The sequence below is a fragment of the Oryctolagus cuniculus genome, chromosome 11 (genome assembly GCF_964237555.1).
Source record: "Oryctolagus cuniculus chromosome 11, mOryCun1.1, whole genome shotgun sequence".
NCBI lineage: Eukaryota > Metazoa > Chordata > Mammalia > Lagomorpha > Leporidae > Oryctolagus > Oryctolagus cuniculus.
Window position 1 is genome coordinate 79,258,559 of NC_091442.1, and position 19,075 is coordinate 79,277,633.

Here is a 19,075-nt window from a genome sequence, read left to right on the forward strand (position 1 = left end):
CTCCTGGCTTCGGATCAGCTCAGCTCCGGCCATTGCAGTCAACTGGGGAGTAAACCAGTGGATGGAATACCTCTCTCTCTGCTTCTCCTTCTCTCTCTGTGTGTAACTCTGACTTTCAAATAAATAAATAAATCTTTAAAAAAAGAAATTAAGTATCTGATGAGGGATTAATATCCAAAATATACAGTGAACTCCTCCAAATAAATTGTAAAAAAATCCCAGATAAACTGACTAAAAATGGAAAAGGACTTGAGTAGAAAGTTCTGCAAAGGAGGGGCCTGTGCTGTGGTTTAGCCAGTAACCTGCAGTGCCAGAATCCCATATGGGTGCCGGTTCGAGTTCCAGCTGCTCCACTTCCAATCCAGCTCTCTGCCATGACCTGGGAAAGCAGTAGAAGATGGCCCAAGTCCTTGGGCCCCTGCACCTGTATGTGGGACCTGGAAGAAGCTCCCGGCTCTCGGCTTCAGATTGGCCCAGTTCTGGCTGTTACGGCTGTTTGGGGAGTGAACCAGTGGATGGAAGAGTCTCTCTGTGCCTCTGCCTCTCCATAACTCTGCCTTTCAAAAAAAAAAAAAGTTTTGCAAAGGAGATCTAGAAATGGCCAAGAGGTAAATGAAGATGTCCAACATCTTCAGGGAACCGCAAATCAAAACTCTATCACCTCACACCTGTTAGGATGGCTACTACGAAAAAAAAAAAAAATCCCAAAAGCTAACAAGTGTTGAAAAGGATGTGGAGACACTGGATCCTTTGTACACTGTTGGTGGGAATGGAAATTGGTACAGCTTCTATGAAAAATAGTATGATGGTTCTTCAGTAAATAAAAATTGAGACAGGTGTTTGGTGCTGTGCCTAAGACACTGCCCTGGCTTGGTACTAATTCCGCTTTCTGCTAATACATACCCTAGAAGAGAGGAAGTGATGGCTCAAGTAGGTGTGTCCATTTCACCCATGTGGGTTGCTTGCTTTGGCCTGACCCAACCCCAGCTGTTGCAGGTATGGGATACTGAACTAGCGGACAGAAGAGCTATTTCTCTGACTTTCAAATGAATAAACAATAAATAAATAAAAATTAAAAATGGAACTTACATATGGTCTGGCAATCCCACTTTTGGATTTATAGCCAAATGAATTGAAATTCTAATCAAGATCTCGAAGAGAATATATACTCTCATGTTCATGTGATATTATGTGATATTATTCAAAATATCCAAAGTATGGGAACAATCTAAATGTCCTTTTGGCATTGGATGAACCTGGAAGAATCCAATTCCAGAAGAATGAATACTGTGTGATTCCACTTACATGAGGTATCTAAAATAGTCAAGTGGATAGAAACCACAGATTGGTGGTTCCTAGAGTAAAGCTGGGGGACAGCAGGGAGTTGCTGTTCAATAGGTATAAATTTTCAGTTACACAAGATGAGATTTTGAGATCTGTACAGCGTGGTTTCCGTGATGCTAAACTTTTTTGTAATTAAAATTTTTAAGAACATACTCTCTTGGGACCGCTGCCTACAGTGCTGGCATCCCATCTAGGCACTGATTTGAGTTCCAGCTGCTCCACTTCTGATCCAGCTCTCTGCTGTGGCCTGGGAAAGCAGTAGAAGATGGCCCAAGAAGCTCCTGGCTCCTGGCTCTACATTGGCGCAGCTCTGGCTGTTGCAGCCAACTGGGGAGTGACCCAGAGGATGAAAGACCTCTTTTTCTCTCTCTCTCTGCCTCTCCTTCTCTCTGTGTAACTCTGACTTCCAAATAAACAAATCTTAAAAAAAAAAACTCTCATGTTAAATGTTCTTTTATTTATTTATTTATTTTTTATTTTTGACAGGCAGAGTGGACAGTGAGAGAGAGAGACAGAGAGAAAGGTCTTCCTTTTGCCGTTTGTTCACCCTCCAATGGCCACCACGGCCGGCACGCTGCAGCCGGCACATCGCGCTGATCCGAAGCCGGGAGCCAGGTGCTTCTTCTGGTCTCCCATGTGGGTGCAGGGCCCAAGCACTTGGGCCATCCTCCACTGCACTCCCGGGCCATAGCAGAGAGCTGGCCTGGAAGAGGGGCAACCCGGACAGAATCCGGTGCCCCGACCAGGACTAGAACCTGGTGTACTGGCGCTGCAAGGCGGAGGATTAGCCTATTGAGCCACGGCGCTGGCTAAATGTTCTTAAAACAGTAATTCAGATGCATTATATAATAATTCTCTGAGGTTAATTACAATAGAAGAACTATGGGGAGAGGGCAGAAGTAGTAGGTTGTGAAAATTCAGGAGGCTTCAGGACATGATCCTGCTACTGCTCAGTTCTGTGGCTTTTATAGGGTTTCTCAGGCTCCCCAGTTGCTTCTCCATCTGTGACACACGATGGAGGTAGAATTGGATGATTGCTAATGCTTTCACTTCTAATAGTCTCAGAAGTTACCTATGAGACACTATGTTCTTTACAATGAATGCCTCATTCCTTACAATCTGCTTCTAAATCCATTGCACCATTCTTCCCCGACAAAGGTCTACTTTTCTCTTTGAATTTATTCTTGTAACCACTCTTGTACATTCCTCCATAATTCTATACCTTTCTTTAGCTCATCTACCCAATCAGTGCATTTTCTTGGCTGTCCTTGAATAAAGTCTCAAGTTTGGGCTGTAGATAAGATCTACCCAATTACTAACATGGACTCTGATTAAATATAACGAGTTGAGGTCTCAAAGCTAACAACTTTTTTCTTACCACCACACAGCAGCTATAAAATCCCATATCAACCCCTCTTTGACTGATTTCGGTAGTCTTACCAATGAGCATCAGGTGTCCTTGGCTATTTTCATTTATTACTGGGGGTATCCAATTCTGGAGTTGCCCTGGACTCATGATAGCATCCAATCCATTCTTAATTCCCTTTTTTTCTTTATTCAGTCTTGGCAGATGCGTCCAATCCAGAACTGATCCCCATTCTCTTTCTAGACTCTCCTGATTCCTTTGGCAGGAATCTAAGCGCTTCTTAAGTTGGCTTACTCCTGCCATCTCCAGTGGCACACCAGGCTTCCCCAGAGCCCTCCTCGGGCAGATTGACAAGCCAGTCTGATGTTGGACTGCGGCCTTTGTCCCGGTGATCTTTGGTAGATAGGGCTTCAACAGGAGGCAGGTTGGTATCAACAGCTATAATAGCCACATCGTTCTCTGAGCTGTTTAGATTGGCAATTTTCAATAGCTAAAAATAAAGAGAGTGCTTTCTAAAACTACCACACCAGCCTATTCCCAAGAACAACCCATTCTGCCCTCCACTTCTTCAGCCCTAACAACATTCGAAAAAGGGCTTTAGTATGCGTTTCAAGTGAATTCCGTGTAAATGACTTAATTTTGAATTCCTGAATCATATCAAAATCTAACAGATAAACATGTGTGGGCTCTGAGATCGCATTTTTTTTTTTTTAAATCTAATTCAAGACCAACAACGGCAAGATTCGATCATTTTGAAAAGGCTTTTCTAGGAGGAAGCCCCAAGTTTAATCTGTTTTTTCCTGGGCGCCCTGTGGAGTCCTGGGTTGCGGGTGACCTTTTTGAGCATGGGGAAAAGGGTTCTTTCGTCTACAGGAGCGATGCACACCCACATCCAAGCCTGAGAGCCCAACACCTTCTCTCTGGAGCGAGACCCCGGGGTCTGCGTGCGGGGGAGCGGGGCTGTCGGTCGCCTGGGGCTCCCCAACTTGGACCGCGCCGGTCTGCAGCTCTGTTCTCGCTCCCGCTCTACCGCTAGGTTTTCCAACCGAACTCATCAGCAGCATAGCCGGCTCCCCCAGCGACCAGCGGCACACATCTGCCTCCGGCCGGGACCCACCCTTGAGCCGCGGCGCCCACGCCCAGAGCCCTGCGCCTGCAGCGGCGCAGTGCAGCAGAGCGCGCTCGCGTACGGGGCCCGGGCCGCGCTAGCGCGCACGCGCGCAGGGACCCGCGCCCTCCGCGGGGGGAGGGGGTAGAGGGGGCGTCACGGGGGCAGGGGAGGAAGGAGGAGGCGGCGGCGTCGCCTCTGGCGGGGCTCGCGCTCGCCCTCGCGCTCGCCCTCCGCCTTGCCCGAGCCCCGCGAGGGTGAAACGCTTTCTCCCGGCATGCAGCGGGAGGAGGGATTTAACACCAAGATGGCGGACGGCCCGGATGAGTACGATACCGAAGCGGGCTGCGTGCCCCTTCTCCATCCAGAGGTGAGAAGCCGCGCGAGGGCATCCTTTGCCCTGCGACCCCCGACCTTTCTCCCCCAGACTCGCAGAGGGCCGAGGCCTACGTGTGTTGGGGTAGTGGGACGTGCCGAAGTTGGGGAGGGCGGGGAGGCGAATCCAGGCCCGAGCGCGGCTGCGAGCGGATAGCGGGGGAGGAGATAGCGGGGCGGGCCAGACCGGGGCGGGCTCTGGGACGCAGTCCCTGGCAGTGCCTGGAGGACAGAGGTGGAGATACCGATGGCTGTGCCCTGTGGTCGCGCAGTTTGCGGGTGCAGAGGTGGTGCGGGCCTGATGCCCTCTTGGAAGCGCGGCTCAAGCCCCTAGTCTCACTCCAACCCTCTCGGGGGGCTAGGAGGAAGCGCGTCTGCTTTTGATTTCCTCCTTTCCTGTGGTGGGATGAATGACGGGGTCTGGTCCTTCCATTTAACTCCCTTCTGGGGGGAGAGGGCACAGGTTTCTTGGACAGTTTTCCAGGTGCTGCCATAGGCAGCACCTCGGGCACCTTGTATCCGGTGTCCTTCTGTGATCATTTGTCTTTAAGCGATGAAAAAAAGAGAGGTCAAAACTTTTGGAAATAAACCCACTCCCAATTAGCTTGTCAAAGTACTGCTTTTTCTTGGGGCCTTGGGGAGGACGGCGCAACACATCTCCCATCACAGGAACGGCTGAGGGTCTTCCCCGTGTAAGCGAACAGTGGCCCGCTCCCGCATCAGTCACATTCTGTGCTTGTTTACTTCTTAGTTGGTGTCTGAGCTGGCGCTTGTTAAGGCCTGGAAGCGGTTCTTCATGCTTCCTGGCTTTTCATGATCCTCAGAGATGTGTTGATGGGGCGGCACATAGCTGCCTGAAGAACTCAGGGGTTTTAGATGAGGTTGAGGGGTGAATGTGTGTGTGTGTTTAAGGGGGAACAGTCATGGAAGCCTCCACCTGGTGACTGTGCCTTCAAATGGTTGTCTATTTCTGGATTTTTGGTTTGGAGGATGCTCGTATTTTTTTAGTAAAATGTGGATAACAGCAACCACTCTCTCCTGCGGTACGTTAATGTAAATACGCAGCCACCCCTCATTCATCACTTTGGTTTGTCAAAAACAGATGAGACTGTTCCTTGTGACTGTACACCTGGGCCAGTTTCAGCGGAAAAGGCAACACTTTGGACTTCTGATAAACAGTGCAGCGAGACCAAACTTTGTGAATCAAAGTGGTAGCATTTTCGGAACTGGCATTGGAGACATCTCTTGTGGCTTACCCCTAGGCCCTAAAAATCTCAAGAAATAGAATAGTTTTCAGGTGATGTCTTGAAAATGTTAAGGAGTATTTCTCTACGTCTTTTCCTGTGAATGTATTTAAGATACTTAAATATTTTTTTCTGTGTATTTTTAACATGTTGTTCTTCATAAGCCCTTGCTTTATAATATGTTGCTTGCTTGTTACTTTAAGAAGAATTTTTTAAAAAAGATTTATTTATCTGAAAGTCAGAGTTAGAGAGAAGAGATAGAGCTTCCTTCTGCAAGTTCACTCCCAAATGTCTGTAATGGCCGAGCCAGACCAGGCTGACCAGGAGCTTGGAGCTTTCCCCTGGTCTCCCACATGGGTGCAGGGCCCAAGGACTTGGGCCATCTTTTTTTTTTTTTTTTTTTTTTTTTTTTAAGATTTATTTATTTGAAAGGCAGAGTTAGAGAGAGGCAGAGGAAGAGAGAGAGAGAGAGAGAGAGAGAGAGAGAGAGAAGTCTTCCATCCACTGGTTCACTCCTCAGATGGCAGCAACTGCTGGAGTTGAGCCCATCTGAAACCAGGAGTTTCTTCCGGGTCTCCTACGTGGGTGCAGGGGCCCAAGGACTTGGGTCATTTTCTGCTTTTTGGGCCATCTTTTGATGCCCTCCCAGGCCAGCATCAGGGACCTGGATCATAAATGGAGCTGCCGGGACTCAAACCAGCACCCATAAGGGATGCCGGCACCGTAGACTGCTGCATAACCTGCCACACCACAGCCCTGTGCATAGAATAATTTTAACTGGTAGGAAGTCCAGAGATGGCTTGGTCTAATACAGCCAGTAGGTTTGAAGTTTAGAGACCAGTCTTGAGGTTGCCAGTTAATAGTAGTATTACTAGAAAATCAACTTTCTCATCATCGAAAATTGGCATTGGAGGAAATGATATGGTACCATTCCTTTGTACATGTGAAATACAAAGTCTGATTAGTAAATGTTTTGCATATTAAGCTCTTAATTACTTTCTTGCTACTTTGTTTTTCTGTGCCGGCACCTGGTGTGGACCTGGTATGGACCTGGTATAGTTCTGTTACTTTCCAGCAGGGTGTTCTTGGGCAAGCTACTTGTCTGAGTTCTAGTTTCACTATTTATAATAATGGAAGAATAATATAATTCATAACTAATAGGCTATTAGAAGGATTAAATGAGGTAATACATTTTTGTTGTTAGAATAAGCAGTGTTTTTGGTTTCCCTTGGAAAGAAACATGTTTGTTGTCTTGGAGAGCAATGAAATAATGGTGCATTTAATCCCATTTTGGAGAAAATAGACTTTGAGTCAGACACACTTGGATTCTAGTTCTGGATCTTCAGTAACTTAAGTGTCCTTTGACAAGTGTTTAATTTCTTTAAGCCATATATTGTTCATTGGAAAATGGAGATGTCCAGTTTACTTGGCTGAAAAGGGATTAATTGAGACTAACATTTAAGTTCAAGAAATGGCACATTATAGGTGCTCCAGTTAATGTGGTTTCTTATTAAATGTTTGCTGAACAGATGAATTATTTGCAGAATAAAGAATTTAGCCATTGCTTAAAACTTGCCATTGTTAAATCTTAGAAGAATCTGTAATTAGATGAACAAGGAACGTTTCTGGTTTTGGGGTAGGAGAACCTTACTTTTTAAGGAATTAAATAATCCATTCATTTAGTAAGTCGTTTAAATATTTGTTAATGATGCTTGGGTCAGGCAAGGTGCTGGACTCTGGGACTTTGTGATTTTTGTGGTAAATTAAATGAGAGCGGCAGTGTAGGATACTGATTATGAGTCAGAGTTCTGGTGATAAACCAGGATTCTGGGTTTTGCCGCTGAGTATCATCATGGTAAAATTATATTTTCTTCTTTTGTAAAATTGGGTGAGTAGTACCTGTGTTTTAGAATTATTGTTAGTATTGGTGATTATTCCTTTTGTCATAATGGAAGAATTAAATGATATTTGGAAAACTGATTCTCTGGGACTTAAGGTGTAGTCTTAGCTCTGTGCCATTGAGCTAGTAGATATTTAATTATTGTTAGTTTCTTTGCTTTTAAGATAAAGAGGCTAGCCTGGGTTATCTCTAAGGTTTCTTCAAACTCTAATGCTGTGATTGTAAGTTGTTATTTTTCAATATAATGAACTTGAGCATCTGTGTTAGGTTATATGGGTTAAAATAAAATAGAAAAGATTGCATGTGTTTTTCAGAAGGTAATGATGTAGTTGGGGAGATATATTATATGTAGGACTCCTGACAGAATGTAAGTGCTGAATTGAATAGTGTTGCCTGTAAGCAGTGTCAGATTCCCGTCATTTTAGAACAGTGAGAAGAAGGACTTAGGTAGAGGGACAGAGGTCTACAGGTCTGGCACACTTCAATCTCTGTCTTCGTTTCACCTACTCTTAAAGCCTCAGAATGTTGTCTTTGCTTTCTCAATGGAATGAGAGCGCAGTACCCCCTTCTGCCAGGGTATTGTAGGGACACCGAGTTTGAGAAAGATCTGACTCAGAGCTTTGAACTGGATTGCCTAGATTATCTTGGCCTTTCATCTCTGGCTTGCTTCCCTTTTTTCTCAATTGCAAAACTTCTGTTATTGCCTCTTTTCTACTATCCCTCTCTTTTTTAAATAGTAACTTTTGAAAAAATCTCACATTCATTTTATCCATACTCAGGTTTCATGATTTTTTTCTTAGACTATTAAATCGAAGTATTACCATATCCACTCTTTTCACAGATTTTGCTCAATAGGCTAATCCTCCACCTGCGGCACCGGCACACCGGGTTCTAGTCCCGGTCGGGGCGCCGGATTCTGTCCTGGTTGCTCCTCTTCCAGTCCAGCTCTCTGCTGTGGCCCGGGAGTGCAGTGGAGAATGGCCCAGGTCCTTGGGCCCTGCACCCGCATGGGAGACCAGGAGAAGCACCTGGCTCCTGGCTTTAGGTCAGCGCAACGTGCTGGCCACAAGACGCTGGCCATAGCGGCCACTTGGGGGGTGAACCAATGGAAAAAGGAAGACCTTTCTCTCTCTCTCTCTCTCTCTCTCTCTCACTGTCTAACTCTGCCTGTCAAAATAAATAAATAAATAAATAAAACTTTTCTTTAGTGAAAATGATTTTGCCTTTTTCCTTTACTGTGTTTTTTCACTACTGTGTGTAGAGATTTATGCACATAGATAAACTCATTTGTGATAGTTTATTGGCAAAACTCCTCTTTCTACAGTCTTTAGGATCTGATGCCTTTTTTTTTTTTTAAAGATTTATTTATTTGAAAGTCAGAATTATGCACAGAGAGGCAGAGAGGAGAGGCAGAGACAAAAAGGCAGAGAGAGAGAGAGAGGTCTTTCATCCACTGTGTCACTCCCCATTTGGCTGCAATGGCTGGAGCTGGCCCATCCAAAGCCAGGAGCCAGAAGCTTCTCCAGGTCTCTTACGCAGGTGCAGGGGCCTAAGGACCTGGGACATCCTCTACTGCTTTCCCAGGCCATATCAGAGCTGTATCGGAAGTGGAGCAGCCAGCACTCGAACTGGTGCTCGTATGGAATGTTGGCACTGCAGATGGAGGCTTTACCTGCTATGCCACAGCGCTGGCCCCCAGTGCCTTTAAAAAAAAAAAAAAATCAAAATGCTGTTGTTCATATGATTGTATGTAGATTTTTTATTTGACAGAGTTTTAGAGAGAGAGACAGAGAAAGGTCTTCCTTCCGTTGATTCACTCCCTAAATACCTGCCATGGCCAGCGCTGCGCCGGTCCGAAGCCATGAGCCAGGTGCTTCTTCTTGGTCTCCCATGGGGTGCAGGGCCCAAGCACTTGGGCCATCTTCCACTGCCCTCCCAGGCCACAGCAGAGAGCCAGACTGGAAGAGGGGCAACCGGGACTAGAACCCGGTGCCCGTATGGGATGCTGGCGCTGCAGGTGGAGGACTTTCAAAGTGAGCCATGGTGCCGGCCCCTGTAATTTAGATTTTAAAATACCATATCTTTAACATAGTAACCACTGAATGAAAATATGTATACATATCATATATATAATTAAAGTTGGGGCTTATTTGTGACTTCATGAATTGTGGTGTAGTCAAAGTTGACACTTACTGATGTATAGAGTGATAAAATTGTATTTTGCTATTGAGAAATGCCATTTTCCTTTTTTGTTTATTTAGCTCATTTTTATTTACCTTGAGAAAATAATTTCAAAAGTATTAAAAACTGGACTGTGGAGTAGATGGGTATAATATCATATCGATTAAAATTATGAGCAAGTGGTTTTAGGGTCCTTGGATTCAAATCTCCATTCTGCCATTAGTAGCTTTGCGGCCTTGGGTAAGTTACTGAACTCTGTGTCCTGAATTTACAAATTTACAAGCTAAATTGGGATATAACAGCACTTACTTTGAGTTTGTTGTAAGAATTAAATGAAATAATTACATGCTAATTGCTGTTTTTGGCACTTAGTAAATGCAGTGAATGTTAGCTATTAATGGTGTGGTAAGAAATCAGTAATATCTCAGTTTGGTAAATAAAGCATTACTATATGTATATTGGATATGGAGGCAGCTGTCTAAAATAATTAGTATTGATTGTCTTGTTATTAAAAAGAGGAAGAGCAGAGGAGTTTTCTAAAATTCCTTTGTACTGTGTGATTTAAAAGTTCTGTACTTTGTGATGTTTTTTGAGCATGTAAGTGTAGTATTAATCCTTTGATAGGCCACAAAATAATTTGATTTACAAAATAGCACCTTTTAAAATGATAAATGATTGATTTAATAATGTCCTTCAAGGCCGGCGCCGCAGCTCACTAGGCTAATCCTCCGCCTAGCGGCGCCGGCACACCGGGTTCTAGTCCCGGTCGGGGCGCTGGATTCTGTCCCGGTTGCCCCTCTTCCAGGCCAGCCCTCTGCTGTGGCCCGGGAGTGCAGTGGAGGATGGCCCAGGTGCTTGGGCCCTGCACCCCATGGGAGACCAGGAAAAGCACCTGGCTCCTGGCTCCTGCCATCGGATCGGTGCGGTGCGCCGGCCGCAGCGCGCCGGCCGCGGCGGCCATTGGAGGGTGAACCAACGGCAAAGGAAGACCTTTCTCTTTGTCTCTCTCTCTCACTGTCCACTCTGCCTGTCAAAAAAAAAAAAAAAAAAAAAAAAGTCCTTCAAATACCTTAGGATAAAGGTGAGTGTATAAGTCTATTTCCTGTTACCATAACAAAATACCAGAGGCTGAGTATTTTGTAAAGGAAAGTGGTTTAACTCATAGATTTGGAGACGGAAAGTACCAGATTAGGTAACCTCATCTCTTTGGACTTTGGGATGGGCCTCCTGGCAGAAGGATGGTTTCACAGTGGCGACTGTGCATGAGGAAAAGAGAACATGATGGACAAGAAGTCAGAGGGTGGGAGGGATGTCTTTTTTTAACTTAAAAAAAGGTTATAAATGTATTAATTATATAATTAATGGACATGTAGTAGTTGTGCATATATATGGGGGACAGTGTATATTTCAGTACATGTGTAATGATCAGATCAGGGTAATTGACGTATTTATCATCTTGGACATTCATCATTTCTGTGTGTTGGGAAGTTTTGCCCTTTTCACAACCACTTGATTTCATAAGAACTCAATCCAGAAGATTTCACTAATTCCTTCTGAGGACAGCACTCTTGGTGACTTAACCATCTTTCCCTAGGCCCCACCTTCTAAAGCTGCTACCACTTAATACCACCATGTTAGGGACCAAGCTCCTAGTGTATGAACCCTTAGGTTACAAGCACCTCCAAACCATAGCACTCTCTCCTTCTCTGTGTGTGTGATTATTTTTTAATTAAAAATGAATTATGGTTCTCCATTGTTGTAGAGACCATCCTAAGGTTCTGTTAAGATAAGTTTGAACAGTAAAGGTGTCAGAGGCAGAGTTACAGACAAAGGGAGGGAGACATAGAAAGGTCTTACATCTGCTGGTTCACTCCCCAAATGGCTACAGTGGCTGTAGCGGGGCCGATCCAAAGCCATTTTTTTCTGGGTCTCTCATATGGGTGCAGGGGCATAAGCACTTGGGCCATCTTCTGCTTTCCCAGGCCATCAGCAAGGAGCTGGATTGGAAGTGGAGCGGCTGGGACTCAAACTGGTGCCCATATAGGATGCTGCTGCTGCAGGCAGATGCTTAACCTACACCACAGTGCTGGCCCCAGTGGAGTATGTTTTTAACAGAACCTCCAGCAGTCACATGATCCAAAAAGGAATTTCACCATGAAGTTATGTAAAGTTTTTTTCAAAGTGTCATTTAATTACAGTGTTATTTCATGATTATATTTTATTACAGATGGATAATTTAAGAATAAAGTAGCAGATATTTTAATTTTGAAGTTTGTAAAGTCATGATTCAAGGCAGTATTTATATGCACAAATAAAATTTTCACCCAGCGGAATAATTATCCAGTCCTAGGATAATATCTTCTAGAAAATAAAAAAGCTTTAAGCAGCTGATTTGCAAATTACAGTGAAACTTCAGCCTTCTGCAAAGGAGATAATGTGAAGAACTTAAATATCTTGAGTTATGGCTGGTTAAACGGAGTACCTTTTTTTGTTTTAATCCTTGTTGAAAATTTGCCAAATGAATTACTCACCTTGTTAAGATTAATGAATATTAAATATAATACAGTCTATCTTTGATGAATCAGGATATTGTCATATTTTAGGATTATTTTACTGATTATCAGTGATATTGTTGAGGATGTGGAGATGATAGAACTAAATGTGCCTGAAGCATTTTTTTAAGATATGCCGGAAGGCTTTTTTTTTTAATCAGTTTTATTGTAAAAAAAAAAAAAAATCAAGTGAACCAAACTTCTGATGGAGATGCCACTACACATCATTGTGTGAGTTTAAAAACTAAAACTATATAATGAGTTTAGTTTTTTGATTATGAGCACTTACTAATTTAGGAAGGATCCACTGAGACACCAAAACTATCCCTGAGGTGAAGACAGGAGTATCTTGTTGTGTTAAAATCTGGTTGCAAATGTCAGCAGCCTTGTGAATTTACTATCTCAGATAACCCAAACACAGGATGGCAGGACTATAGTGATTTAGGGTATGCCTGTTATCGTGGTAGTAGCACAATGATAGGCCAAGCTCATTTGAATGGAGTTAGGGGAAGGATAGTTTTATTTGGACAGGAACAGATTGCAGAGAGAAAGAGAGAGAAAAACTCACGTGTGCACGTGTGCGCGCGCACACACACACACACACACACAGTGAAAGAGAGACCTTGCATTCATTGGTATGCTCTCCAGATGACTACAATGTCTAGGGCTGGGCCAGCCAGGAGCCTGAACCCCCATCTGTGTTTACAGTGTAGGTGGTAGGGTCCTAATAGCACTTTGGCCATCTTCCACTGCTTTCACTTTTGCATTAGCAGGGAACTGGATCCAAAGTGGAACAGCCAGGACGAATTGGTACTCAGATGGGATGCTGGTATTGCAGGTGGCGGTTTACCCCACTGTGTCACAACACTGGCCCCTTGTCCTCTACATTCTTATGGGAAGAACTGTCCTATTTGCTTTGTTTCTAGCTTTCTAGATTTTTTTTTATTCTTTTATACTTTAAGAGATGTTCTAATTACATCAAACCCATTTATTTCTCACAATATATGTTTTAGTTTGAGCTACTGAATAACATTCTCTGAATGATTTAGATCAGGAGTTGGCAGACTTTCTATGGAGGGTCAAGTAGAGCTTTGTGGGCCATATGGTCTTTGTAGCAACTACTCAACTCTGCAGTTGTATGAAAGCAAGCAGCCATAAGCAATGTGGAAATGAATGGGTGTGCTGTGTTCTCATAAAACTTTATAAGATCAGGGGTTGGCAAATTATGACCTGTGGGCAATAATTTGTCATGCCCTGACCTGGGCAATATATAGAAAACAGTTGATTGAATATTACTTGTTAATCACTAGTTAGCTATGGTTGCAGATGTCCTCATTTATGTTTTGTTTTTAAATTTTTAGTAGATAGGTGTTTTTTAGAGTAAGCTTAGGTTGGTGGCAAAAATGGAGCAGAAAGTACAGAGAGATCCATTTACCTCGTCCCTACACATGCATAACCTTCGCATTAACATCCTGCACCAGAGTGGTACCTTTGTTACAAAAAATGAGGCTTTGTCATCACCTGAACTCCATATTTTATGTTAGGACTTATTTTTGTTGCTGTGTGTTCTGTGGATTTGAACAAATGTCTAATAACACACATCTACCATTCCAAATGTCCTCAACTTACTATGGTTTGACTTAGTGAGTTTTTGACTTTATGATTGTGTGAAAGTGGTGGGCATTCAATAGAAACTGTATTTGGAATCATGATTTTGATCTTTTCCTGGGCTAGCAATTTACAGCAAGATACTCTTCTTGTGATGCTGGTTGGAGGTTGGGAGCCAAAGCTCCCAGTCACCTGTGTGATCATGAAGGAGAACAACCTATACTCCGCAGTAGGTATATTGAAGTGCATTTCCGCTTACCATGTGTTCAGACTTCATGCAGATATGACCCCTTCATAAGTCAAAGGACATCTATATATTGTCTTACAATGTAGTTTCGTACTGTAAAATTCCTCCCTGCTCTGCATATTCACCCATCCCTTCCCTCTAAATTGTGGCAGCCCTTGATTGATCGTTTTACTGTCTTGGTAGTTTTGTCTTTTCTAGAGTGTCATATAGTTGGGATCATACAGTATGTAGCTTTTCATACTTCTTTGACTTGGTAATTTTCATTTAAGTTTTTCATGTCTTTTCATGGCTTGATAGCTCTGTTTTTTGTCACTGAATATTTGAAGGTACTTCAAACAATTTTGGAAAAGTGGAATTAAAAGATGAGTGCAAGATTTTTTGAAGTCCATATATACTCACATAGTTTTCTATTGTGTGTATTTGCCACAGTTTATTTGTCCATTCACCTAGTGAAGTACATCTTGAGTGATTCCAAATTTTGCTCATTTGCTTTTCACAGTAGTTCTGGAAAGTATGTGTTGTTGAACTGTTTACAGATTAGGAAACAGGTCAACTCATTTATTACAGTTTACATCTGTAGTAGTTGGCAGAGAATTTGTATTGGAACCTAAATTCTCTCTCAAACCCATATATACTTTGCCATATAAATTAATAGGATCAAAATGATTTATTTCTAATTTTAATTTTTTTATAAAATGTAGGGGAAAATCTCCACCAGTCACCATCAGTTCTTCCTTAAATTTTTTTTTTTTCCTTTTTGCAGCTGCTTTTGAACTCTTAACTTCCAAACCTGCCTGCTACATGGGGAAAGCCATCTCCCATGGGAGCAGAGTCAGCGGGGTGGGAGGCCACATTAAGTTTCTCAGGACCCTGGGCTCATTGGCACTAGGTTCCTGGTTCCTTATTCTCAGCCACCCCCTCTGCTCTTCCTAGTCTCACTCCTTATGCTGCTTCTTGTGCTTCTTGTTCTTTTTCTTCTTCTTTGCTGCCTTGCTGTCTTTGGGTGTGTGCCTGGCCCTCTTGCTTGCATCACTCTCAGAGTCTGAGCTGTCAGTCAGATGACTTCCTGTCTCTATGTTTCTATTTCTTCTTTTCTTTCTTTTTCTAAAAGAATTCTTTGTGGGGTCAGGTTTCTCAAATTCTTCTGGCTTTGCCTCTTCCTTCTCCTCTTCCTCGTCAGGTATCAGAGAATATCTGGTCCCCCCTGGCTGCATGAAGCAATCTTTTGCAAAGTGACCTTTACAGCCACACTTCTTGCAGGTAGTGTTCAGAACAGCCTCAAGGGTGATCTTCTGCCAGTGTAGTCCTGGAAGGACTGCCTCCGCCTCGCTTCTTGCTCAGTAATAACGTTGTTGGGATCCAGGTCTTTCCCAGTTCCGTGGTTGACAACTTTCATGGGGAGAGATACTTTTATCCTATTATTTTTCATCTCTTGACCAATAAACTTCACCCACACTTTGTCTCCGACATCTACTATCTCAGAGGGCTTATCTACCCAAGAGGATGACATGTGAGTTCGATGGACCAGACCTTGCTTCCGACAGCCTGGGATTTTGATAAAGGCTCCATGGTCTGTCACCATAGCAACCTTTCCTTGGAAAATAGTGTAGAGAGCAGGCAAGTTTTCCATGGTCTCAGGCCTCCCTGAATTCATTCTTACTGCTCTAGGGCTCCTCCATTTCTCTTCTGCTAGAGCTAATTCAAGTGTCTTGGCATCAGCTTCAGGTCTCTCCTAATTTTTTTTTTTTTTTAATTTTTTATTTTATTTGAGAGGTAGAGTTACAGACAGTGGGGGGGGGGGGGAGGTCTTCCTTCCGTCGGTTCACTCCTCAAATGGCTACAACGGTCGGAGCTGTGCCATTCCAAAGCCAGGAGCTTCTTCCCACGTGGGTGTAGGGGCCCAAGGACTTGGGCCATCTTCTACTGCTTTCCCAGGCCATAGCAGAGAGTGGGATTGGAAGTGGAGCAGCTGGCGCCCATATGGGATGCTGGTGCTGCAGGCAGAGGATTAACCTGCTGCGCCAAGGGCCAAGGCACCGGCCCTTTTCTTCCTTAGTATTACAGGAGTTAAGGGAAGATTGATTTTTGGTGTCTGCTCTACTGCGGCTTAATTAACCCTTTGACTTCCTTAAAGATCCTCCTTTACAAAATTTCCCTTTATTCAGTTGGTTCTTTTCTCCTGTTTGGTATCAGATAATAATCATTAATTATTGGAAAGGAGGTGCCTTCCATTGAAGTGACTATAGGTGTAGATGAGGTTGGAAATAGAGACTCTCAGTTTTATAGTATCTGTGGAACTTGCTAGTGATAAGATATGAAGAAGTGCTTTGGGTCCCACTATCATTTGTATTATTTGTGCAGGGCCACATTTTCCTGCTTAATAGGGGCACATTTCAGGGAAAATAATGTAGTGAAAATGCTACAACCAGCAGATAGTAGTGGTATAATCTTGGGCAAATTACTTACCCTCTGGGTGTCAGTGTTCTTATCTGGAAAATGGGAATAATAATAGCATCCACCTTTGGTTCTTTTGAGGTTAAATTAATGCATTTTGTAATTTAAACATGTATTTGTTTTGCATCTTAATATCTCTGAAATTGGGATTTATGCTTTATGGTTAACGATGCCTGTTGACTTGGCCAAGTATCAGTAGTAATAAATTGTTACTGTGTATGCGTGTGGTTATTCCTCATAGCATGATTGTACCTGCAAAGACACCATTTCACCCAGCAATCTGTTTAAGGAACATTTGAGAAAGAATTATGTTTCATAGTTAATTTATTTGTGAGTAATTTCTGGTGAAATCAAAAAAGTACACCATCAAAACTAGCCAAATATATGTAGTAGCTAAGAAGGAAATATCAGAGATAATAGTGACAGAATCTTTTTTTTTTTTCATATTATTTATTTGAAAGGTAGAGAGAAAGAGAGAGAGAGAGAGAATATGAATCTTCCATCTGCTGTTTTGTTCCTCAAATGGCCTCAATGGCTAGGCTGGATCAGGCCAAAGCCAGGAAGCCTGTAACTCCATCTGGTCTCCCACTTGGATAGCAGTGGCCTAAGCACTGGGCCATCTTCTGCTAGTTTGCTTTACACATTAGCAGGAAGTTGGCTTTTTTTTTTATTTTTTTATTTTTTTATTTTTTTGACAGGCAGAGTGGACAGTGAGAGAGAGAGACAGGGAGAAAGGTCTTCCTTTACCGTTGGTTCACCCTCCAATGGCTGCTGCGGCCGGCCCACCGTGCTAATCCGAAGCCAAGAGCCAGGTGCTTCTCCTGGTCTCCCGTGCAGGTGCAGGGCCCAAGGACTTGGGCCATCCTCCACTGCCCTCCTGGGCCATAGCAGAGAGCTGGCCTGGAAGAGGGGCAACCGGGACAGAATCCGGTGCCCCGACCGGGACTAGAACCCAGTGTGCTGGCGCCGCAGGCGGAGGATTAACCTAGTGAACCGCGGCGCCGGCCAACAGATTCTTTTAAGAAAAGTTCTGTGCTCCAGTGTTCTTGGTAGTTCATAAAGAATATTATGATAAAAAACATGGGCATTGACAATTCTAAACTGAACCGTGATTCAGAAGAGGCTAACCTTAAATGAAGATTTAGGTATTAAATAACCAGTTTACTTATTTATCTACTTTTAAAAAAATTTATTTATTCAAAGAGTTACTACTTTTTTTTTTTTTTTAAATATTTTTGACAGGCAGAGTTAGACAGTGAGAGGGAGACAGAGAAAAAGGTCTTCCTTCTGTTGGTTCACCCTCCTACTGGCCACTATGGCCGGTGTGCTGTGGCTGGCGCACCGCACTGATCCGAAGCCAGGAGTCAGGTGCTTCCTCCTGGTCTCCCATGTGGGTGCAGGGCCCAAACACTTGGGCCATCCTCCACTGCCTTCCTGGGCCACAGCAGAGAGCTGGACTGGAAGAGGAGCAACCAGGACAGGATCCGGTGCCCCAACCGGGACTAGAACCCGATTTGCCAGTGCCACAGTTGGAGGATTAGCCTAGAGAGCCACAGCGCCAGCAAAGAGTTACTACTTTTGATACTACCAAAAGAGTAATGTATTACAAAAGCCTATCTAAATAAGTCTATAAAAGATCTTTTATTGGTATAAATAAACCTCCAATTAATATAAATAAAAATTTTAGGGGATAACAAAGCATCATATAGCAATTTGATATTGTTTTCTTATTAGTGGTATATACAATAATGGTGTATGTTAACTCACAGCATCTGTGATTCTGAAATTCTCGCTCTAGATGAAGTTTAGAACAATGGTAGGCAAGTAGAGTTAATGATTAGTGTTTTATGTTCTTTACTTTCTACAGTTCAGGATTATGAAGGAGCACATGTATCATTGTTAATCCTGCTTTTCCCTTGGAGATTTTATCTCTCTCTTAGCTATACTGAAATTATAGATACTCATTATCTTTACTCATAATTGTATAAATAAAATCATGAATAAATTGTAAGCATTGTATTTTATGGAAATTTTGCTCTCTGGACACCTGTAATGTAAATATTCAAGATCTTCCAGCTGTTTATGAGAAATTAATTAACTTGATTTCAGAAGTTGTCAGTATTTAAACTTATTTTTCCTTATTAATGTTCTTTTTTTCCTATGAATAATTGAATTTAACCAAGTACAAAAAGAAACACATTTGAGGCAAAAAAATTTGGCAAACAGAATCCATCTAGCCACCACATCTAGGGTAGCTGACCAGATATAAGCTTAAACCTTCTGAATTATTATTGTCCTATAACCTGATACTATTGTTAAATAGTACAGTCATCCCTCGGTATCTGCAGGGATTTGGTTCTAGGAACTGCAGCGTGGAAACCAAAATTTCCTGATGCTCAAGTCCCTTAATTGAAATAATACAATATTTGCATATAACTTAGGCACATCCTCCTGTATACTTTACATCATCTCTAAATTACTTCTAATACTTAATGCAAAGTAAACGCAAGTAATTAGTTGTTATATTGTTTAGAAAATAACAAGCATAATTGTCCAGTACAGTTGCAGTTGTTTTTCCCCTGAATATTTTTGACATGTGGTAGGTTGAATTTGCTGCTATGGTACCCACATATGGAAGGCAGGCTATATATGAGTTTTCAAGATATCACAAACTTAAGCACCAGCTTGGATATTGT

General features: G+C 42.9%; 1 protein-coding gene and 1 pseudogene across 4 annotated transcripts in view; one reads left to right on the plus strand and one right to left on the minus strand.

Annotated features, from left to right (window-relative positions):
- Positions 1–3,928: 3,928 nt before the first annotated feature.
- The window catches only part of ZDHHC17 (zinc finger DHHC-type palmitoyltransferase 17), a 118,885-nt gene continuing 103,738 nt past the window's right edge, over positions 3,929–19,075 (plus strand). For all 4 annotated transcript variants that reach the window (XM_051846461.2, XM_002711353.5, XM_070052655.1 and 1 more), the window contains exon 1: positions 3,929–4,188. In XM_051846461.2, coding sequence (XP_051702421.2) covers positions 4,096–4,188 — 93 coding nt within the window. In that variant the 5' untranslated portion in view covers positions 3,929–4,095. The remainder of the gene's footprint in view (positions 4,189–19,075) is intronic.
- LOC100348557 (zinc finger CCHC domain-containing protein 17 pseudogene) lies at positions 14,861–15,649 on the minus strand (annotated as a pseudogene).